This window comes from Mercenaria mercenaria, chromosome 11, assembly GCF_021730395.1.
Source record: "Mercenaria mercenaria strain notata chromosome 11, MADL_Memer_1, whole genome shotgun sequence".
In the NCBI taxonomy this organism is placed as follows: Eukaryota; Metazoa; Mollusca; class Bivalvia; order Venerida; family Veneridae; genus Mercenaria; species Mercenaria mercenaria.
Genome location: NC_069371.1, coordinates 52,917,716 through 52,942,363, shown reverse-complemented (window position 1 = coordinate 52,942,363; position 24,648 = coordinate 52,917,716). Strand labels below are relative to the sequence as shown.

Genomic DNA, 24,648 nt, shown 5'->3' with positions numbered 1-24,648 from the left:
TGCTGCTCTATTAATCGTTTCAGTTTTGCCAGTTAAGGTCTTTTGCCATGGGTGCAAAACAGTTAGACAATATTCTTAAATTTGGGACGGACATAAGTGTGACACGCTTTTGTTTTAATTTTCTTTTTCTCCTGATGAAACGGAGAGAGTTATTTGCTTTGGATGTTATATTGTTGATAATGGCTGACCAGTTCAGATCTTTAGAGATTGTCACCCAAGGTATCTAGCGGCATCGTTGTTTTTTTAATTCAGTGCCATCTTAGATCTAGGGGAAATATATGAGTAATTTTTCTTAGTTATTCGTAACACTTCGCACTTGCCAGGGTTGAATTCCATGTGATCCCCACATCGGACAGATAGTCTATTTGAAATGCAGCTCGTTGAATGCGTTTTTAAGGAATGACACCAGGATGCCATAGGGTGGACTCCCAGCTATTCAAGTTTTTGTTCTAGCTTATTGTGATCAACATTGTCAAATGCCTTACTAAAGTTCATAACACTGTTTACCACTATCACTGTTGTCAAAGACCTCTTGTGTGAAGTTGATAAGTCGAGTGTCACAGCTATGTTTAGCTTGAAAGCCATGCTGGTACTGGCTAAGCATGTCATTATTATCATAATGTGTCATAAAGTTTCAAACAAAACTGTGCTGCATAAATTTGGAAGCAGTGCAGGTTAGAGATTACCCAGTGGTTACTAGACTTTTATGTCGGACCTTTCAAATACACGGGATCGATACGTATTCGTTTCTCATGTTCTTCAATTCAGCGGGGCAAGCAAAAGAATTTCTGTCCGTAGGATTAAAGAAACTTTAGCAAATGGTTGCACATAAATACCAAATCTTCTTCCTGATAGATCTGCTTTTTATTATCAGAGTTAATAGAAATCTTTGCAATAATGGGAATTTTCAACTCTTAAAGTTCATACAACAAGTACACTAAATAGTTCTTTATTTTGTACGAAACTGACAGACTTCTAAGGGTTGTAGCGGACGCCAGTGCCTTTTTTTAGATGCCCTTCATAAACATAATCATGAAGACCATTGCCAGTGTTAAATACAAAACAACGGAAAAGTCAGAGCATGTTTGTCTAGAGAAGAATCTTTTCAGTCAAACAAACTAAAACTGAGACCCTTTGTAATGTTGTATAGCTAACTGTTGTCTCTGTAAACCTCATGCATATTAGAAGTAGCTGTTTTGTGTTTATAAATACCGTTAACATTCTTATCTGCTTAATGTTGTATTCATTCTATTTCCTAATATTTTAAAATAGTTAAAAGATTGATATATTTTATAAATAAAAAAAGAAGAAGGAAAAGGTAGATGCAATGTGTAATTTCAAAATGTGGTTACCGCTACAATTGCAGTCATAGCAAGTAGCCATCGACTGCGCTATTGATCTGGAATGGCACGTCTTTAATAACAACAGCATTATTTTGGTATCGGCGCAGCACTGTTCTAAATTATATATGTTAAAGTGGCAGTTACAATAGTCTTGTGCCAAAACCATTTCACATCCTTATCTGTTACGGTTTTAGATTGCTACTGTTCGCACTTGAAATATTTACAAACGACAATCTGCAAAATATTCCAAATTATAGTAGCTTCTTGTTTGTGAGTTGCGGGCAGTGCTATAACCACTTTACTTCTTTGTTTATCGGCATATCTTTTCTTGAGTGGTTCAATGTACATTTTCAAGTTGCTATCGTCTGCTGTAATCAATTTGAATAATTCCTCTGATAGTTTCTTCTCACCGTCAGTTTCCTTCTTTAATTCTCCAACCAGTTTTTGATGCTTGTCATACACCGATATCACGTGGACGCTGTAATACAAACATCCTGTGTAAGTAAGGAAGGAAGTATTTTATCATAGTGACACGTGCATGTAGTTACAACAAATAGATACATAACAAAAGATATAATACATATCAGACACTTTCAAATATAAGTATGAAACAGTCACAAAACGCAATCTGTAAAACGTCCTTTAAAAAGACATGCTACATACTACGAGTATAACAATGACATGGAATGATAGTAACTTGACACATTCGCTGCTGCACTGATAGGTTTAATGTTAAATTAATGTAAATAAAAATAATTGTATTTAAAATCTCTGAACATTTGGAAGCGTTCTATGCAACAAAGAAAATTAATAACAGACTCGGTTTGAACGTGAACCTAAGCACCGTCTTACGCGAAACCTTAGGAAATTTAGGATACCTCGACCACATGATCCATATACATGTATATGATAACACTGACTCCTATTTTGGGTAAATTTCATATAGGCACCAAACTGCACATAAATAATACTGTTGTGATTGTTGATAAAGCAAAGGACATCCTTTGAAGAATAGAACTTAGCCAAGCTAGATAATTAAAGATTAAGTGTGTTCATGGGAGGTAAAAAATGTAATAAAATCCCCAAAAAATCACTAAATTCACTATTAAAACCAAACAAATCGGAACGAATGTTTTAAACGAATGAATTTCGATGTAAAGTTAAACTTCTTTTTCGAAAAGAAAGAAATGTTATTGATACATGAACTGTATTATTCATTCATTACAGACATGTATGCTAAGCAATCACGATAAATCATGGTAAACATATACAAGTTAATAATTAACATCAAGACAGATAGAGAATGTAAGATATTTGAGTTATTTCCGTATCTTAATTCAATTTCATTATTTAAATGTTTTAAAATATACATTGGCCAAGAAATAGTAATACATTATTCAAAATCTTCTACACAGTATAGTTGAAGGGAAGCAACTCCAGCATGCAGTTTGACTTTTCTTAAAAAAGATTGCCCCAGTCAAAATAAAAAAAGTCATATTTGGAAAGTTATTATTTCGTACTGGTAACAGGAAGAGTTTGATATATTGGGTTAAGAGCTATAATTCTCTCCAACCTTTTTACACACTATTTCAGCTGGATTTTTACTTGAAAAATGGGCATATTTCCTCTTTAAAGACGTTATTGGTGTTGCTTATTTCGTGTGGTGGCTGTAAAAAGTCTCCCCATACTTGGTGTTGTTATTTTTTCTGGTCCTTAATAGAGTTCCGCATAAGCCGGTGCTAAGGGGGCGTCAGAGGTGTTGCACATTCCATCGTGAACAGACTCAAACGGAGTCTGCTATTATTATTCTTGGTTGCATTCTATGTTTCCAAAGGATTCTTTTACAGCTTTCATTCAATTAAGTCGCTGTAATTTGTGTCAGTGCGACGTACGTTACCCCCCCCCCCCCCCCACCAACTCCGAAACATATATTATACCTGATTACGTTATAAGATTCAAAGAGGTTCACCTATAGATTTGTTTTGACTCTAAAGCAAAAAACAACTTACTTTTTGTTTCCGACTCCAAGATCATACAATTCATTCACAGGCAGGCTTCCCTTTGCTTTGTAGTCTCCGAGCAACTTGATATACACACGGTTTGATATGGAAATTATGATATACCTAAAACGATAAAAGTAAGACAAATGGTCTATGCTGCAAAGCGTACTCTTGTGGACTGTTCCGAAGCTAGCCGAAAGATAAATTTAAAAACAGCAAGAGTACAATAATGTGGTATATACAGTTAGTAAAATCCCCATATCAAACAATTTGGGAGACTTACATGTACACTGTTGTTTTAGGAGCAGACCTGTGCTTCAGCAGTTCTGTCCTTTGTTTTGCTGTAATATTTATATAACCCGATGAGAAAAAATACATACTGCTTTTCTGATAGCAAAAATTCTATAGGATAGTGATCGCTGACTTTCGCTGCCTGAAATACATAAATCATGAAATACAGTAAGTGTCTTATATTAACTTAGAAGTATATTATATATATAATGGCAAATCGATATAGGTCGTCATCTTCAGAACGTAAAATATGTCAACGGTAGACAGTGTAACAGTGTCCAGAAGTGAGCCAAGTCGTGGTAATAAAGTAGATGTTGACGTGTTAAGATCTCCTCGAAAGTGGTTTTGCTTGCTTGACGAGAAAGGATGCTATCATATTAAAAAGAAATGATTATATACCAGAACGGTTTTACACTATTAGGCGGCCAGAATAATTTACTCCTTAAAGCATTCCGCCTTCACCTTGTCAGTACTAAAAATTGACTGGAAAAAATGACGAGTACAGGTTGGCATTTCATTTTCTGAAACAGTCAAAAACAAATCCAACATTTAAAAATGGTTTTCTACTATCGTAAGCCCATTCTGTACCCATCATAGTTATACTTGAATAGTGAAAATAGTCATTAGTACTCATTACAATATAGAAATAACAGCAATTATTTATCAGTTTAAAACCATTGACAGATACAATGTCATTTCTAGGGTGAAACAAAGGGTACGAACTTATTATTATTTGTCACAAAACAAGGGTAATTCTGTTGAAACAAGGAAGCTGTTTTGTTTAAGGGGATTTGGGAAAAGCTTGCAATCCCACTTCCTTATAAAGAATCCGTTTGAAAAGACATTGCTTGAGCATGACCTTGATTTTCGTTGGTGTCATACATACGCTTTCTTTTCACATAAAAGATATATAATAATGGAAATAATATAAAGCAGAACCATAATTTAATCTATTTAAACATGAAAAAAATGGTTATTTGCCTATGAAATATTCTACGTGACCTAGACTTGACAACGAATGTTTTAATAAATTTAACATGGTTCTGCTAAATCAACACATCGGTCACTGTTCAATTCGGAGGTAAATGGTTGAACTATATACTAGTCATAAATCTGATGATAATTATCCACAACCAGCTATGTAGTGGTTGTAGTACTCTGAAAAGTCCCGTTCTTTCTGTTATTCAAGCTTAGGATTTACATATGAAAATGGTACCAAACTTTCAGAAATTGCGAAAGATTGCTTTTATAAAACAAATGTCATACAAAAAATGTCATATTAGTGTGAAAATCTTGATTTGAGTTACACAAATATTTCTCACATTACAACAGGTAGATGCATTTTTGACATTTTGTGAGAAAAAAACACACACAAGAAACGGGTTTATCTTCCGGTTTCACTTAAAGCGAGCTCTCCGGTACAAAACTTATTTTGCTTTCAAGAAGAATTCATTTGTCTCGGAGGGATCCCTTGAAACGATTTTTTAGAGTAGTCGGTTTTTCCTTTCTCCAGGAAACCATTAAACTAAGATTTTCATGCTTCATGTGATATTTTTCATCTGAGTAGTCTTCAGTTAAATGATAACAGGGTTTTTTTACATATTATTGTTAACTTTGCTTTGAAGATTTCCAAAAATTGAGGCCATGTTTAGGAAAAAACAAGGAATGGTAAGCGAACGATATGACAAACAAGGGCGATTGACGGCCGTGTTTAAAAGTCGTGAAAAACTTGTTTACCAGTTTATTGTCGATATTCAGATCTTGATCAAATCTGTACACTTTCGCACTGTCTGGAACTATTCCGCCCTGCCATCCAGGACCAGTAATAATAAACCTGCACGAAAGCAAAATACAAATCACATTTTAGCAACGAGCAAGAAGGAAGACCCTGGATTTTATTGGATCATGACAAAAATGAGAGAAGAAAATCATGCAAAGTTATATTAAAAGTGAATGGCAGTGATAAAACATGAAAACTTAAAATTACCTGTCATAAGCACAATGGGATCCCTTTACTGTTGTATCGATTTCGTCTCCTATAAGCCAGTTGAAACGCGGATCTTTTTTCATAGGTATTTTTTTCCATTTCCTTTTAGACACATAGTTACAGTCAGCATTTAGATCACCTAGTATCATCAGTTCACGTGGTCCCGGTCTGTTCTGTACATCACTGACGACAAACTTGTCTAGATAATTTATTTCTTCCACAGCCTTGTCAGGATCAACATGTATGCCAATCAAACGGAATGAAACAAGTTCTGTAAATATTCAAATACATAACATTGGTCTGGCGTATGCAGAATGGACACTTTGATTGTACATGTACTGATTTAATTAGGCATTAATATGGATTAATCTTCCAACTGGATAAAACGTCCTGATAGGCAAATAAGAACTACATTAAACCACGTATCGCTTCGTAATATCTTCTAAGAATGCCTGAGCGCAATAATTGCTACAACGGAAGACGAATAATTCTGTTACAACTATTCCAGAAGTACATAAGATTAAGTCTCATACATAAAAACAAACTGCAATAGTGTTTAATTCAAAATTGTAGGCACTTGCGTTCAATCTGAGGACGAATATACACAGAAGGTGAAAACAAATCAATAATAGATATAATACTAGCACACATGCTATAGTTAAGACACCATACACGTACCTGTTCCACTTGATGAAAACGATACTATATATGGTTGTCTTTCAAATAAATCCACAGTCGTGCCCCCATGTTCTTTGGTGTCGTGATACGTATAACTGTGCTGCACCTGCAGACCAGCGGCTGGTCTGAAAATCATACCGGTTTATACGTGTAATGTCTAATAAATGTACAAAGGAACCAAAATAATAGGATTATTTAATTCAAAAGATAACGTGGTACCTGCAAGAATGAGTCCATTTATATCTGGCTGGGGAAGAGAACAACCGCTTTATCATTCAGCGTGATTGGTCACGTGGACATATTTTACGCACCCTATATTGTATAAAACAGAAGCACGAGCAAGACGTTTTTAAAGACAGTCGTTTTGCTCGGTTTCTTCTTATATATCTTTCCCCTCAATTTTAAGCCGGTGATAGTTATGGTTGATTGAAAAAATGGGGTTTCACCAACCCTATTCTATTTCATGTTTCAAACACTCTCAATTTTTTAAATATTTTTATACAATTTTTTTCGGTTTCATTTTTAGATCACTGCTTTCTGCTGCTTGCTATTTACTGAAACATACCTGTAGAAGTATGCATACTGCTCCTTGCTGTTCGAACGACCAAGACGTTCACTGAGAACCATTTCGAATGGCTCCGTCTGCCCCCTGGAAGATTCAACAATTGAAAAAATGTATTGCATTTTGTATTGCAAAAAGAGCCAACTCCGTTTACATATTTTGTCAAATGCATTCCTCATTTGAAATGAAGCAGTGTTAAAGATCATACATTGAAATGTAAATATGATATCCCTAGATATAAGGCCAACCCTAATTAGATCTATGTTTAGCGTCTTCAGGCTGGTAGGTTTGAGAAAAAACATTTTTGAAAACGCTCAAAACGCCAATGATGACACATTTTAGGTCGGGTTTAGAAAAAACTGGACATAAATATCAACTTTTCCGTAAAGCTCCGCAAGTTCACATGTACTAATTTTGCTATTTAGCTGTATATGGCTACAGGCTGATCACGCTAAATACAGTTGTTCTTAACTTCGTATTAAGTTTACCATTTTTTTACGACATTTTGACATTTTTTTTTCAGAATATCAGATATTTAAATACTTATATTCTCATAAAGAACTATATAAAAGATGTTAACAAAGTTACTATTCATTAAATACAACCTTCCTGATTTATTCCTTTTTGCTGCTTCTATGTCTCGTTTCAGGACATAAAATTGTTATCTTAAAATCAGAATGAATTAAACATATATGAGCTTGTATATGAGCTTGATCAGAGGGAGTTAGCATGCGATAACCGTCATGTGGTGCAATATATCTTGCATGGCTATTTCAACAACAGATTACAACCTCCCAACAAACAGCAAACATGCAACGTTTGTAACAGACCGAACCGCACACAATTTTTGTCCCGCCGTTACATCATCCTCTAGCAAACTCCAGCGACTTCTCGAGAAATTCACACAGTGTACTATATGAAATACCTATCATTTTTCGAAAACATCAAACATCAAACACATGAAGAGATTCAGATATCATCCTTGATGCAGAAACACGGTTGAATGACCATATTTTTCATCAGAAGAATACCGGGATGAAGTATATAAAATGTCGATTTCTCTTGGGATGCCCTTACTGCAGCTTTGAACGACCTATCCAAACAAGCAAGGAGCTGGAACTCCTCTTCGTTCAGCACAATGAAATCCATCATACTATTTCTTTTCTCTTTTACAGACCATCAAATACAACATCAAACGAACATAAACATGTGCTGGTGTATGAACATAGCAGGCTGCGACAAGAACACCAGCAGTGCGAACTCTGGAGCAGGGGATCAGTATCTCAATAGTAATTTCTTCACCAGCCACCCGTCGTTGGTACTCAAATACAAACCTATCCCAGGAGAAGGCGACCATGACACACTGTCCTCACTGATACATTTACATACCAGACTGACATCTTGGAACTTCAAAAGGTGCATGCCATGGTAAACAGATTCACAAATAAGCAATTCAAAGTTGTAAACACTCTATGAACCACTTTCAGAGACAGCGGCCACTATATAATTATGTTGACATACATATCCTACATAATACTACAATTTTCTTTGGACGAATACTACAGTAAGAGAATAATAGAATAGAAAAGACGAAATATCCACAGCGCAACTAATATTTTAAGTATGTAATAAGTACTTAAATGTTTCAAAGATATTGCAAAAGCTCGGGTATTTTTTTCATTGGTGTAAAAGCTTCCAGTAGGTAAGGATTTTTTTCCTCAACTCTTTTGTTTCCTGCTTGACGCAAAACTAATATGACCTAACTGTATATTTAACAGCTACGCTTTCCGTTTTCAATCCTTTTATGTTGATGCTTCTGAAAGCTCTGTCTGAAACTATTAGTAACTGTTTTGAAATCTTGAGAGATCCCCTTCAAATTAAACAAAAATGAATTACCCGCATACCGATTCACTCGACCTAGCAGATAGTGTATGGCCGTATTGGTGGAATCTCGTATCTCTTGTATTAGGAGTAGGTCGTATCTTCGTATAATCTGGAAAAGACAATTCAACAGTATAATGGCATTTAATCGACGCAGATTTTTCCCCTTCGGCTTTAATTGTTAAAAAAACTAAATGTTGAAAAATGCGCATGCATTTATTTTTCAAATAAACCTAGTTTAAAATCAAATTTTGCTCAACACTAAATTTAGTAAAATAGAACAGAAGTTGCAAAAGAAGAGTGACGATGGTGGTGTACTCTACTTTGAATTTTATTGTGTCAGCATCATGTGACAAGGAGACGCAGCATGGTTTGTTCAATTCATATGCAGAAAAATACGACCGAAGTTCATTCGCGTATGTGTTGATTTAGTAGAAATAACATCGCACTCCAAACTGAAAAAGTAAAAATCTGTTGAGTGGTTACACGAATACAAATAAAAGTTTTTCGGTATAGTACTAAATAAATGTTGTTTGATTTATATGTGTTTTATATCTATTTATATCTGTTTATAAACCTCATAATTACTGCACGTATTATTCATATTTTTTAAGTTTACATTATTGCGCAAGAGATGGTCCGTAATTGTGAATTTGTTTTTACCGTAAAATGGTTAAATATCAAACAAACATTAAATACTCTTTTCCGACAGGGCACCATAACAAAACTCTTTTGTTTTTGTTGTCATTTCTAGTTTGTAAATTAGTATATTTTTGCAGCTTTTCAAAAAGGAATAATCGGGAAGTAATGCTGTTCAAAGTATGTAGGTGTCTCAAAAACCAAACTGGCCTGCCCTTTCAGTAGGGGTGACACTATAATAAACAAACACTTTATATTATTATTATATATTTACGGTAACCGATATTCGTACATCCGGCAATTAAGTAGGCGGGGTTGTTACAATCTGATGTCCTTGTACTTTATCACAGAAGTGTTCTCAGGTCGGCTGCTTTTTTCCAGACTCAGGCAGGCTTTATCAGGCAGTTGTTACAGTAATGGCATGATAAATTATTTGAGTAAACCTTACGTTATGTACATATTTGTATGTATATTGACTGTAACTATACCGGAACGCAAGCAGCCCGCATGTGCAATACTTGATTCATTGAATTTAATGGTCTCGAAAAAGCATAACTAATCGTTCAGCATTTATGAAAACAAGCGAAAAGTTGTAACATGACAGAAAAGTCAAATATCAGTTATCATAATGTAAATTTGTTAGAATTCTGGAAAAGTATTACTCGTTATAGCTAATACCTTTAATTGCATGCCTATAATTTATTATCATTTTAAGGTTCGTGATATTTGTTAGCTAACCTCCCGCCTAAAAACCTTTAACCGACCATATATGTATATATACTGAAGAGGCAGGGCCTAGGGACAAACAAACCAAATGAAGTTTAAACTTTTAAATTGTTTTTAAGTTGACAGCGTTTGATGAAGAATGGAGAAAAAATATGATAAATTTACTTCTTTCTCTAAAAATCAGATCAATGGAGTCTGTAAGAGAATGTATAGACAGAAAAATATGTTAAAAATTCCTACCTTTATCAAAATATCCATGACCTCGGTGTTTTTCGCTTTTTTAACTCCGAATACTTGAATATTGAATGCACCAACACGCAAATTTCTGGCGGACACCGTGTCAGACACCAACAGCAAGGCAAGAAGTTGTAATAGCAACATCGTAATATTTTGCACGTGTACTCAGTAAATTCAAGTCTGAAAATTAGTAATAAGAAATAAAGAGAATTTTAAAAAGTTTCAAAGAAAACAAAATTTAATATAACGTACATTTCACTTAAGTACTGTATTAACATTATTAAAGTCATTACACACAAATAACCTGTTGAAATTTATGTTAGAAAATTTTATAGTTACAATGTATGTACATTTCTTACATAAAAGATGACTGAAATACTTTAATGATGAGCAAATATATCTAAGTTCATGTATATATATACGTACTCGCTACACCATCCAAAAATATTTAATGTAACTTTTATATATAACTTTAAAAGTGTTTATCTATTCGTAATCGATTATACAAAGGTTACGCGGGTCAAAATTACTCCCGGCAGAATTCATTAACATAAAACATTACCTTAGCTTTGATCCACGCGGGTGCGTGTGTAGTGTGGCGCAAAGAGACATTGAACATTCAGATTCGCATTTCAGTATACAACATCTGAAGACGAAACTTGAAAATTACAGAGCGTGTAGATAAATCAGCGACATATTACTTAGGCCAAACCAAATTGAAAGCTGTTCATTGGATTTTTTTAATGAGAAGTTGTGCGACAAATAAATTTAAATACAATGTATGTTTAAAAAAAAGACGGGAGCAAGCGAAGTGCGAAGGAATATATTTTACAAGTGAAAAATCTGTAATAATATAGTACATGTATACTCAGATAATGTAAGAAAATGACTGAAAATGTTATCATAAAATATATAATATGCAACAATGCATAACCGTAAACCATAATGATGACAGGTACGTGACTTGAATATTTGAAGAATTGAAAAAAAATAGCTGTAAAATCCTGCAATTTTCTAATTTTGCACTATTCAAGGATAAAGTCTTTTTTTAAACAAAGCACAGCTAATGTCTGAAATGGAGATTAACACGCATTTAAAGCAGGGAGTTGAAAATTAGAAGGAATAAATCAGTCAGAAGACGACCTGCTTTTAACGTCGTTTTTCAACATTATTTCAGTTATGTAACACTAACCAGTGTTCCTGGATTCTGTACCAAAGCCTCATCACATGCGCTTGGTTTCAGTGACTGTATTTTGTCGTAAAGGAGCTTGTGCCGAACGTTTCATTTGGTGTCGTCCCTAAATCAGCACTGCCTCTGTTTAAAAAGCTGGACTTTTTTGCCGATTATTTTAAAAATCCCAAAGTTTCACTCGTAATTTTCAGTTGACCTAACACTGTAACCTCCGTAGAAATTAGCACACCAACACGTTTTGGCCATGCGAGCGCACGCAAAGAAAACTTTTTGTGTGTGTGTTTCTGAAAAATATGAGCGGCATAATTGATAACAGCTTTATTTTGTTGAGACCTTATTATCACGTTATTTTTCCCCGTTATGCAAGTCACTTATTATTTCATAAACAAATATCTTCTGGTCTACATTAATTCATTATTAAGGGCCATGCACTTAAAAAAAATGGGAAAATGCCATCATAATGCAGTTAAAAATAGATCAAATCTTAATAAACTCTTAAAATTTATAAAAAAAAATGTCATGTAAAATGTAGATTTTGTTAATAAATTTTTGTTTCATATATTTTTAAAGATAGATATGTACCGGATATAGGGAATAATTTTGAAAAACTTCTTTGAAATAGTTTTTTAAAACAAGAATATGAAACAGTATAAACAGATGGGCATATAGTGGACGTATGTTTATTGGTTATTTTTAACACAATGACTATGGGTTTTGATTATGTACGTTTTGCAAAACAGTAACATGTGAGGATTTAGTTGAACTTATTTTTTCCCCAGGAATTTGAGATTATTTTATTGACATGCATTTGATGTATATCTTATAAAAGCAATCATATGATAAAATTGTCAACAGACATGTAATTTTCACAAGAACCCCGTGGTAGATCCGAGATCGTCGCACAGGGCTTTGGCTTGCAGTCTCGGGCTAATGTGAGATGTCTTGGATCTATTACAGGTCACACTAAACTATATCTTATATGAACCGATTATTACGTGAGTTCAGTAGGACAAGGAGTGAAGAAACTTGAAAGACATTGATGACTTTGTAAGATAAGAACATCCAAGGCTATCAATTTGAGACCATGGCAGGACTTTTTACAGCGAGTTCTATATGACCACACTTGTACCTACTTCTTGCTATGTGATGTGTGGTGGCTGGTAAGATACTCTCAACCAACGATTTAAAACATTTAGAAAATTGGAACGCTTAAATACACATGGTGAACTGATACTTTGACGAAGACTATTATATAATTAAAAAACAAGAAGCATGGCGCCGTTAATAGACTCCCCGCACGTGTACGCTAGTTCCCGCCGCACGTATACGTCAGTTCCCGCCGCAAGGGAACGTCAGTCCTACTTCTGTACGTTAGTATTTCTACCCAAACAAACTGGTGACGTGGGCATTACGCGATGAAGTTATTGCACGTTTGTAATTGACTCGGCCTTCTTAAGTTATTATGTTGGCAACGAGATCATAAGAGTGTCGTTATATAATTTCAGTATACTCGTTCGTACATACCAAACCACACGGGTTGAAAAAAACAACAAACAAAACCAATAAATATGTCTTTCATTTATGGCTCGTGGTTCTTTTAGTGTGGGTTCTATGTCGAAGTTTTTACGGAACGTCTTTTCGCGTTGTGCTTTTCCGCACGATCTTTTACGGACTTTTAAAAAGTAATTCTATACAGCAACACGATATCTCATCTGTTTAATCATTTACACGTCATGCAATCTTAGCTGAAGCTTGCCTATTATTTAGCCTTCTGTAAAAGATATATTCAGCTGTCCGGTTTTGTTTTATCATAAAGTTCAACATAAATGAGACTGAAAGATATACGAAGAACACATACTGGATGACATGTACCATCGAGCAGTTTCGCAAAAAAGGAAACAACTTTCATATTTGCAGTTGCTCGCAAGGAAAGCAAGGTAAAATCTCCATGGGATTCGATGACTTCGGTCTTTGCCGTTGTTTTAAACACAATTCTGTCGTAATACCGACTTGTAGAGATAGGCAGTAATAAATGCACCACCTTGTACGGGCCTCAGAACTTATCTTTAAGGAAGCCACGTCACGGATTGATCAGATGGTGTCCAGGATTTCTTCAGGTAGGGCTGACTTTTTTGAGGTATTCGATATCTCACATGAATTAAATTTGTGTACTAGTTCCAGATTTTACGTTGGTTAAAGATTTTGATAGGTGTTTGTTTAGGAATAAAACGTATCCATTGTTGGGAATCCACCACTCTTATTTTTGAGGTGTTTGTTATTTTTGATCATACTAACAAAGTTTAGGTCATATCGTGGCACTTCAGATTTTAGTGAGTAAATGTTAAAGAATCTCTCCACACATTATTCCTGTCAGATCCAAGTACTTCGATAAACAACCGACTTTTCTAAAACCGCTGTATGAAGTTTTCGTATGAAAGAATTAGTTTGACAGCAAGAGATAAATGTGGTTCGAACCAAGGGTGTAGAAGCGCAAACGAAGTCCGAGATAGCATTTATTTTTGTAGACATGGTAACATGCCACAAATTTTAGATCCAACAGATATTTTGAAAAACACAGTCTTCTTCAGAACTATTATCGTCATTTATACAAAACGTTACAGAGGCCCCTTTCAACATTGCCAAAAGATTTAAAATAAATACAGGTTTCTGCCCATATATAACTTGTGCTTCAGTAACATCACGCCGACCATCTTTTTTAAAGATATTTCTTGTTTAAACAGACCATTGATTTGATAAAATCATTGTACACGTTATAATGATCTTTTGAAAATTCCGAAGACTAGAGAAGGTTGGGGCATCATAAATCCAACGAGCCCTTTGCAAACACTGAAATATCTGTATATTTCTCGAACGCATCATCTTCTTAGCTCGACTATACGAAGTATATATAGAGTTACACATCCCGCCGACCATATGTAATGATGAAGTCTTATTATATTTCACAGACACGATGTATACCTTTGTTGTATTGGCTGGCTTTGTAGGCATCGCCCTAGGGCAGAGTAAGTATGAAAATTGCATGACATTTTGTGTTACGTTATCATTTGATAATACACATTTGAAAAAAAAGCGGTATCTCGAAGCGTTGAAAATACGGCTCATAAAATGATATTTCGCTTAATGTACATGTATTGCCGCTGCCCCATAAATATGCATTTGTAAATATGCAAAATGATCTTTTATATTCATTGAGAGTTAAACGCAGTTTGAAATAGTTATTTTATATTTGCAACGTATAATATATACATTCACGCTTTTATCTACGCAAACATTAAAAGATTAAAGTATTTTCTATATATATTTTAATTAGATGTTTAGTATGTTTGGAAAATATTTTTCCCTTGGTTTCGTTTCCCCATAATCAGTAAGGGATTCTGTATTCACGGTGTAATCAATCCTATATTGTTGGTACGAAACTTGCGGTGCCTTCACTTCTTTTTTATAAGCAACGAACTTTTACGTGCAAAAAATGTAAACACGTACGCTATGGAGCAAGAGGCGAGTACGAGGAAAAATACGACTTTAGAGACGTAAGTTGATTTTACTGATGTTATTACGGAAGTTAAGTAACTTCAAAGCTTCCACCTGCATGAAAACAAAATCATAAGTTTGACTTAGGACTTTTTTGATGAAAATTTTGTGAAAACTTATTTCATGAGTGCGTACACTTGTAGTAAGTTACAATAACTAGCTTTAAAAAGCCAACCGATGGTGAATGCTTGTATTTTTCATAATCAGATACTCCGTGTGGTGTGCCTATTGTTAACCCTATCACCAGCAGAATTACCGGGGGTAAAGATGCTATAGCTGGTTCCTGGCCCTGGATGGTAATGTTGGTAGATGACCTCGGATTCATCTCCGGAAGCGCCTTTATTCTCGGCAAACATACCTTACTAACGTCAGCCCAGCACTTTGAAGGGTACGCTGAAACAATATAATTTATGAGCCTCACCATGAGAAAACCAACATAGTGCGTTTGCCATCAGCATGGATCCAGACCAGCCTGCGCATCCGCGCAGCCTGGTCAGGATCCATACTGTTCGCTTTCAAAGCCTATTGCAATTGGAGAAACCGTTAGCGAACAGCATAGCTCCTGACCAGACTGCGCGGACTGGTCGCAATCGCACTATGTTGGTTTTCTCATGGTGAGACTCATCTTAGGAGTTTTTTTTAAACCTATATAGGGTAAAATGGGGTAACTGGGACACTTAAAGAAACACTGTTGAGTAATATTTTAGAAAGACAAAATATAAATTTGATTTATTGATATTTCAGTATGCGCAACCTATATAATATATGACGAATATAAACTTTTACAAATACCTGATAACCTGTGATTAACTATAAATTAATTAAACATTGGTCAAGTGTCCCAAGTTACCCCACCCAGTTGGGGTAACTTGGGACATTTTAGTTTTATTAGAATTTATGTATATTACAGTCGCATTTATGACAAATGAAACCATTCATGTCTACAGTTCAAAAAAGAATTCTAAACTGAAAATATAGCTCAGTATTAATTACAATTTATGACTTTTTTGTAAAACAAGGATGCATAAAGAAATCAGTATGTCCAATTTTTGCCTAAATTATGTCATTATTTGTTTCAATATATGCTTATTATATAAATCGTTTAAAATAAAAAAATGTTATAAGTGTAAATAACTATGTATGAATTAAACATAAACTTGACATAATCCATTATGTACTTATATATGTGATTTTTACACTTGAAACTGATCAAAAGTTTTAAACAGTCTTAAAACATAGATTTTATCAAATGATAACGGGACAATTAAAATGTGTGCCTTTTTTCACAAAGAAATAAGGACATTAACTAGCTTTTTGCATACGGGAAGACTCGGAGAGGAGGGGATGAAATGTGAGGGGAATGAAGGTAGAGTTAAGGAGATCTAGAGGGACACATGGGCATACGCTCTCGGAAACTATTGGCAGCTGTACCCAAAATGTGTTTGGTGTTTGCTTTAGCCTGAATATTTGACACAACGTCATCTTTTAAAGGAGTAATTAACTAAAAGAACTACTATGTTGGCTTGACCGTCAGTTGGTTCCTGCGCTTCACCTAGTATAAATACTACTTATTAATATAAGATTTGCCGACAGTTTCTTTAAACATGAAAGAAATATCAGTATTAGCCTATTAGACTATTAAAAATTCTAAACTCACCAGATTTTACGCGGTTGAGTGGGAGGGGTTCACGGAACGACCTCCCTTTAAATAAGCTTATGTGACTAAACAGTGACTTAGATCATGTAAACTTGGTATCGGGTAGAAAATTCAGTAGTTGCACCAGAGTTAAGCTAATGTTATATTATGACCACGCCTGTGAACTAGTGGTATACTTACAAAATATCAGAGTTTCGTCATTACTAGACTTTCTTTCCTATTTTCATTTCATTTGTGGAAAAAGATTAAAAGTTGACGATTTATAGTGGTTATGTCCAGTTATGTACAACAATTTATATACTGTCCATTGGAGCATATCCCCTTTTTCTTCCAGCATCCAGTTTGTTCAAAAATAAAATCATGGAGCACTTTGTTCTTAATGACAGTGTCCCACTTGCCCCAATACATTGGGGTAAGTGGGACACTTTTGAAAAGGAACGTTCAAAAATAAAGTATGTTGTAATTTCTCAAAAACAAATCTCATTGTATGAAACAGTAATGTGATACCTACAGTTTTGCAACTCTTCCCATAACTGAAGGTATCAATACATACCAATATAAATATTTTGGACATGCCATATTTCACAAACAAGCACCTGTTTTATAACGTCGTTGTCTGACGTCAACGCAACGGTTCATGACTGCCACTTTATTATTCAAAATGAAAGTCAATAAAATAAAATTATTATACTTTTTTTTATAGAATTTAAAAAAAAAATAATGCCATGTCCTTGATTTGCAATGGTACATAATACGCTTCAATATTTCAAACAAGTTAAATGCGATATTACATGTATACAAGAACCAGCTTCTTGCGTCAAAATTGACGTCACATTTATGATCAAGCCGTTACGGTACCGAAATTAAATATCTTTAAGATCTTATTGATGTACCGACCACATGTAAGCAAATATATCTAGAAAGTCAGACGACTATTTCTACTGTGCGTTTCACTAGACAGGAACATAACGAGAATATTTTAATGCACCATCTGAAAAATAGGCATAATTATTTACAGCGTGTAATTTTATGTTTTCTTTTTTTTATTTAATTAGTAATACTCTCAACATATGTCTAAGAAAATCGATTCTTAAAATATTTTCCAATCCATCGGCAGAAAAGTTTTGTCATAATAGGCTTTAACACTGAATGTTCTTTTTCAACATATGATCTTATTTAGGGAACGTAACCAATATTTACCCCAATTTACTGAAAAGTGTCAAGTGTCCCAGTTTCCCCATTGTCCCAGTTACCCCATTTTACCCTAAGTTCTTTGCTTGTCTTGTCTTGTTTACTTTTTTTCTTGGTATGAAAGACAAACGTCACCATGCAAGCTCCCTACACAATGTCAATTCCTCACACGAAACAAGTTTCGCAGTCTATGCAAGTTCAATACGCATTATACCAGTTTCCAACAAAACGACACTTTTACGTTCAATATGTACCAGTCTCACACACAATGCTGGTTCACATATAAGGCGAGTTTCACATAGATGAAAGCATAAAAAGTTTATTTAGTTCTAATTCTAAGAATGTTTCATTAATGTCTGACGAAAATTGCTTCAGATGTATACAATATGCTATCTTACGAAAGCATTATTCTGACAAAATGCTCAAACGTTTTACAGTATACTGCTTGATGAAAGTCAATTCTTGACAAAAATTGCTCGAAAGGACTGCCCGCACGTTGCGATTTGTGGGACTGGCCAGCTGTGGACAGTCAGACAATATATACACATGTATTTGTCTCCAGTCCTAAAATTTACACACAATGTTTAGATCAGTTTATTACTGAATAAGAATGGTTGATTTCTAATGACAAAAAGTTGTAGAAAAATTTTATCTGCTTTTTGGGGAAAAAACTAAACACCTTTTCCACCTTTTCCACCCACTCTGCACGCTCGGCCAGCGACAGTATGTTACACTGCCTCACAAAAATCAAGAGACTAACAAAACATTTTCGTAAGTTTTTGATTCACTGTTTTACGACAACCAAACTGGAATTTACAGACATTTGCATTCTAAAATTGAATTACAGCGACAACTACCATCTTGCTGACGTAAACACAGCCCAGTGGACCATGTATTTTGGAGCTCATAACATCAACACAGCCGGACCACATGAGAGGAATTATACTATAAAATCTGTCACAGTGCACGAGAATTTTGATGTCAATACCCTAGAGAATGATCTTGCTCTTATTTACACCAATGAGGAGATAGTTTATAATGACCACACACAACCAATATGCCTGCCAAATCCAGGTCACACCTATAAGGTGGGACAGATGTGCTATCTGGCCGGATGGGGAGACACAGGTTCGTTAATTAAATTGATAAAAAGTATAGAAACGTTTTTAACTGGTAAACGATGCCATCTAAAGAGCTCAGAAACAGAGAAGAGAAGAAAAACTCATTTGTAAATGTTAACCGGCACGAAAGTTTTGAACAAGGTAATTCGTTTGTTACAATAAGTTTATTAAACCTTGGATCATAAAATTGATAATGTATTTGCCAGCTTGGAGGACCTCAACTTAATTTACATAATTTTATTTTGTTTTACGTTAAATGTAGAGAATATTCTTAGAATTATAAACAGCCGTAAGTTGCTTACCGGATTGCAATAGAGTAGTCGCCTTAGAACGATATGTCATGGATCAAGATCAGTTGGGATTCGAACACACGACAAAAGGATGAGGAACTAGACGCCTAGCTCCTAAACCACTGAAACATACAGATATTTTCTATTTTGTTTAGGTAACGCTAACGATGAGGTACTGAAACAAGTAGGTTTGCCAATTATGTCAGACGCCACCTGCCAAGGACATTGGCAAGATTATTTGCCAGGTACAGAACTGTGTGCAGGGTATGAAAACGGCGGAAAAGACTTTTGCGGTGTAAGTCATACATACATTGTGTACTTGCTTTTATATAGACATGATAGTGGCTCTTTACATTCGATTTGTTCTACGTTACAATAACAAGTAAAAATCGGGGCACAAGAAAGTGACTGTCAGGTGCAATTTTGTAACTGATTAAGTCGTTATTTTTTTTTATTTCATTAACGTACCGGTTTTTCATTTTGTCTATTTTAAATAAATTTAAATGGCATAAATAATGTGGTTTTGAATGAACTAAATGTAATATTGACAGCGTGGTTAACACTTGTTTTATTTTTAGATTCAAGGCCACGTGGATTACGGTCACGTGGGTTAAATTGCCCGTGTGCAAATGCTGCATAATCAAAGGAGTTAAAAGTACACTGAATATTTGTTTCAAATAGAAATTGTTTTTTTCAGGATGACATTGGCAGCCCTCTGATGTGTAAAGATGCATCAGGTGCCTGGTATGCTCAAGGTATGGCGTTAGACTTTAATACTAGTCATACAAGTCACCATATTTGGAACGAGTCGTGATTATTTATCCCTCCGCCAAAGGCGAAGGGGATATTAGAAATGCTCTCCGTCCGTGCGTGCGTGCGTGCGTCCGTCCGTCCGTTCGCAACGATCTTTGTCCGGAGCATAACTCCAAAAGTATTGGAGGGATTTTCTTCAAACTTCATACACTGATAGAACACATTGGGAGGAAGTGCAGTGTGCAAGAACAATAACTCTACCTTGCCTATTTTTTGAGTTATTCCCCTTTATCATATTTTCTTAAAAAAATTGTCCGGAGCATAACTCAAAAACTTCTGGAGGGATTTTCTTCAAACTTCATACACTGATAGAACACATTGGGAGGAAGTGCAGTGTGCAAGAACAATAACTCTACCTTGACTATTTTTTGAGTTATTCCCCTTTATCTTATTTTCTTAAAAGAATTTGTCCGGAGCATAACTCCAAAAGTACTGGAGGGATTTTCTTCAAACTTCATACACTGATAGAACACATTGGGAGGAAGTGCAAGAACAATAACTCTACCTTGCCTATTTTTTGAGTTATTCCCCTTTATCATATTTTCTTAAAAAATTTGTCCGGAGCATATCTTTTTCATGCATGGAGGGATTTTGATATATCTTGGCACAAATGTTCACCATCACGAGGTGGAGTGTCATGCATAAGGACCAGGTCCCTAGGTCTAAGGTCAAGGTCACACTTAGAGGTCAAAGGATACAAGAATGAAAACCTTGTCCGGAGCATTTCTTCTTCATGCATGGATAGATTTTGATATAACTTGGCACAAATGTTCACCACCACGAGACAGAGTGTCATGCATAAGATCCAGGTCCCTAGGTCTAAGGTCAAGGTCACACTTAGAGGCCAAAGGTCAGATACAAGAATGACATTGTCCGAAGCATTTCTTCTTCATGCATGGAGGGATTTTGATGTAACTTGGCACAATTATACACCATCATGAGACGAAGTGTCATGCGCAGTTCCCTTCTTTAGAATTACTCCCTTTTGTTGTTACTTTAAATAGCTTTTATTGTAACTTTTTCATTACTAGTCGTAGGGAAAAATCAAGACCACTTTTCTGTAGTACAACATGCATGCTACATCCAATTTTGAGGTGTATTTTGACCAATCTCTACCTGGTAAAGATTTCTGTGTGGACTTACAATTTTTTTTTTTAAAGATTTACTTCCCTTAGTTGTTACTATAAATAACTTATATTGTAACATTTTTATAATTGACCAGAGGGAAAAAACAAGACCACTTTCCTGTGGTACAACATGGATGTTACTTTCCAATTTTAGGTGTATTTTAAGATATCTCTACCTGGTAAGGAGTTTTTTTTGTGGACTTAGAAAAACAAAAGACTTACAATGATTACTAAACAACCACAAAATTAAAATTACAGCTGCTAGAGTAAAGAAATTTGCAGTGACGGGCATATATTGTGACATTCTGGCACTCTTGTTCCCTGTTAGCTTTCCATTCCTTCTTTTTACAGTAGCCATATAGAAAAACTGTTCATGAAAATTAATAAAATTTAGCAGTAACCACCTCACCACTGACTTATTCTTTCTTCCACATCTTTAAAACCCCTGATGTGGACATCAACTAAACGGTTCTTCAAAGCTTTCTCTAAAATTAATACTTTCAGACACTAACTTGCCAGGAACTTTAGCCTTCAATTATAATATGCCCGGCGGGGGGATTGGCCATGTCTAACATGGCTCTTGTTTCATTTAGCTATAGCAATACTTGTCATCTGTGATTGCCTGGAAAGACTGTTAGGAGAAATGCGTAAAGATGATATATTTAGAGAACGTGCATATATTTAGGGAACGGCTGTGAGCTCGCACATAAATTAGGGACCCGTACATACATAAGGGAACGATTGCATAGCCGTGCATACACTAGGTATCAACTATGTAATCGTGCATGTTATGGAACGATTGTACGATCGTTCATACTACATGGTCGTGCATATGTTAGGGAATGACTGTATGCCGTGCATACATTAGATAACGACTGTCTGGTCGTGCATATGTTAAGGAACGAATGCCTGTGGTCGTGCATGTATTAGATCTATTTAAGGAACGACTAGGCCTATATGGGCGTTTATACATTTATTATGTAAGGGAACAACAGTAAGGTTAGGCATTCGATATTTATAAGTTATTACATTTGTATAGTGAAATATGCACGACTTCTGCAGCGGAAATATTGCACGACTATAGGAGCGCAATATTACCCCGCGGAAGAAAGTGCATATATTTCGATGCAAAATCTAATAAATTTTTTTATTACATAGATCTTCACATGATTACACTTAAATATAGTTATAATATAAATAATATAAATAATATAAATTTGCTATTTAGCTCGAGTAAAACTGAAAATATCTTCGTTAAAGAATTTCTAAACGCGACGACACACCCGATATGAAATTTTTTGAACGTCAGTATGGAAAAATATTGAAGTTAAAGGTTCTACTGTATCTTAATGGAGTTTATAATTTAGAATTTAAAGAAAATATTGAAAGAAACCAGTGATATTTTAAGCATTTATACCACCAGGTACGATGTATCGGCCCTATGACAGTAAAGTCTGACAAAATTTGTGTTGATCTAATGAAAGCTTTCAAGTTTTGCATATTTAAATATATAAAACTACACATTTCTGGAAAGGCCTTGAAAATCTCTGAACAGAGAAAACAAAACTGATAACAGAATGTATAAGGATATAGATCTAGGTCACTAAAGAGAATAAAATATATGGTCCGTCATCAGTTATTGAACAAAAATTACAGAATGTGGTAAGCCCCTATACCCAAAGTTTTACTGTATTTCAATTCGTACAATATTCATTTCTTAAGGGCCTTAAGTCGAATCACTGCAGATACATGGCAATAAGGGTAAGGCAATATAGCACCAGTCCCGCTACATTCATTGCAAATAAAGTCAATGGAATATAGCCCTGGTCGCTGCACATATGTAATTATTACAAGAAGATTAAGGGAATTTAGCCCTGGACACTGCACATATATAGGCATAAAATTGATTTGAAGAAAGATGTCAACATTTTGTGTTATTCTTCCCTCATATAAAATGCACAAGGGGTCACCCCATAGCTTAAGCTTTGATCAAACTTTTGAAGATGGGTCCTAGCTTTTTGTAGTCATAAAAACCATTATAAAATCTATTTTATTTTATCTGTTTATAGATTAAAGAGACCAGTTTAATTTACTTTCTAAATATGCCGACAAATAATAAATACAAACCTTGGAGGTGTTAGCGAATAAAAGTATGATATATGATACACTAGTACGCTAACTTTTGTGATTCTGTGACTGGCATTAAAATGTAAAATTGACATGGACTGTCCAAGACACTTTAAAAGGTTTCACTACTCTCACAAAATTAAACTAAACAAGTTCTACGTTTTTCTTAAAACTCAGACCGACTTAAAACATGGATCTGCTATCAGAAATATACACTGTTCTTGTTTGTAGGTATAGCATCTTCTGGTGGTGACTGCACGGTTGCTGACGAGCCCGGGATTTTCGAGGACGTGTCCAAATATACCAATTGGATCAAGACCAGCATGGCCTCAGCCGGTTACCCGTATGAATACTAATGTATTTACATGAGTGCAAAATATTTCAATAAAATATAATTGTATTATTACGGTTTCTTTGCTTAAGTCAGTGTAAAACGTTTGACCTAACATCCATGAAAGGTACGCTGTTGTTATTTAACTTACCAACACTACTCCTCTAACTCAAATGCGAGACTGTGGTACATGCAAATATTAAACTTAGATGCACACAAAAAACTTTTTTCAGATGATGTCATATGTCATTAAATTTTGGCTATTTGTAGTGTCCTTGTTAGTCCCTACAATGAAGTTGTTCAAGTGTTTTTTTTTTCTATCTTTAGCTGTAAGTGCAGTCAAATAAACCCCATTGAACAAATTTGAGCACAGTCTTTCCTACAGACTTAGTATTTGGATTAAGAGTTCCATTCTGGTCTCTGGTGGCCATCAAGCATAGTCGGGAATAACCATCTCAGTAATTGCACAAGGAACAGAACTTATTTGGTTACTGTATACAAAAGATCTACTGTTCTGGGTAAATGGGACCTTGACCTTTGACATACACCGTAAAATAAACAGATGTCATCTGCTGGTTATGAACAATCTCCCTTTTAAGTTTCATGATCCTAGGTCCAAGCGTTCTTGAGTTATCATCCGGAAACCGTTTAACTGTTCTGGGTCATTGTGACCTTGACCTTTGACCTCAACATCAATAGGGGTCATCTGCTGATCATGATCAACCTCCCTATCAAGTTTCGTTATCCTAGGCCCAAGCGTTCTCAAGTTTTCGTCCGGAAACCGTTTAACTGTTCCGGGTCACTGTGACATTGACCTTTGACCTACTGAACTCCAACTTAATAGGAGTCATCTGCTGGTCATGACCAACATCCATATCAAGTTTCATGATCCTAGGCCCAAGG

General features: G+C 35.1%; 2 protein-coding genes across 2 annotated transcripts; one reads left to right on the top strand and one right to left on the bottom strand.

Annotated features, from left to right (window-relative positions):
- Positions 1 to 1,316: 1,316 nt before the first annotated feature.
- On the bottom strand, positions 1,317 to 10,893 carry LOC123532629 (deoxyribonuclease-1-like). The gene is made up of 10 exons (XM_045314104.2): positions 10,771 to 10,893; positions 10,348 to 10,524; positions 8,766 to 8,854; positions 6,865 to 6,948; positions 6,300 to 6,424; positions 5,622 to 5,892; positions 5,372 to 5,468; positions 3,724 to 3,776; positions 3,353 to 3,466; positions 1,317 to 1,821 (listed from the first exon to the last, which is right to left on the bottom strand). The coding sequence occupies exons 2-10, from the start codon at positions 10,486 to 10,488 to the stop codon at positions 1,542 to 1,544; spliced, it is 1,254 nt and encodes a 417-aa protein (XP_045170039.2). The 5' UTR covers positions 10,489 to 10,524; positions 10,771 to 10,893; the 3' UTR covers positions 1,317 to 1,541.
- A 2,702-nt stretch (positions 10,894 to 13,595) lies between these two features.
- On the top strand, positions 13,596 to 23,817 carry LOC123532208 (plasma kallikrein-like). The gene is made up of 7 exons (XM_045313586.2): positions 13,596 to 13,653; positions 14,503 to 14,559; positions 15,296 to 15,476; positions 18,784 to 19,064; positions 19,503 to 19,642; positions 20,045 to 20,102; positions 23,646 to 23,817. Exons 1-7 carry the CDS (start codon positions 13,632 to 13,634, stop codon positions 23,768 to 23,770), a joined length of 864 nt encoding a protein of 287 aa, XP_045169521.2. The 5' UTR covers positions 13,596 to 13,631; the 3' UTR covers positions 23,771 to 23,817.
- Positions 23,818 to 24,648: the final 831 nt, after the last annotated feature.

Bases quoted from the DNA above. Each gene is read 5' to 3' on its own strand.
- LOC123532629 (XM_045314104.2), bottom strand. From the start codon at position 10,488: ATGTTGCTATTACAACTTCTTGCCTTGCTGTTGGTGTCTGACACGGTG. The intron at 6,949-8,765 runs GTATGCGGGTAA...TGAATCTTCCAG, and splicing joins CTGCTAGGTCGAGTGAATCG to GGGGCAGACGGAGCCATTCG. The intron at 3,467-3,723 runs GTATGTATTTTT...TTATCGTTTTAG, and splicing joins TTTTTGCTATCAGAAAAGCA to GTATATCATAATTTCCATAT.
- LOC123532208 (XM_045313586.2), top strand. From the start codon at position 13,632: ATGGTGTCCAGGATTTCTTCAG. The intron at 19,065-19,502 runs GTTCGTTAATTA...TATTTTGTTTAG, and splicing joins GGCCGGATGGGGAGACACAG to GTAACGCTAACGATGAGGTA. The intron at 19,643-20,044 runs GTAAGTCATACA...TGTTTTTTTCAG, and splicing joins GCGGAAAAGACTTTTGCGGT to GATGACATTGGCAGCCCTCT.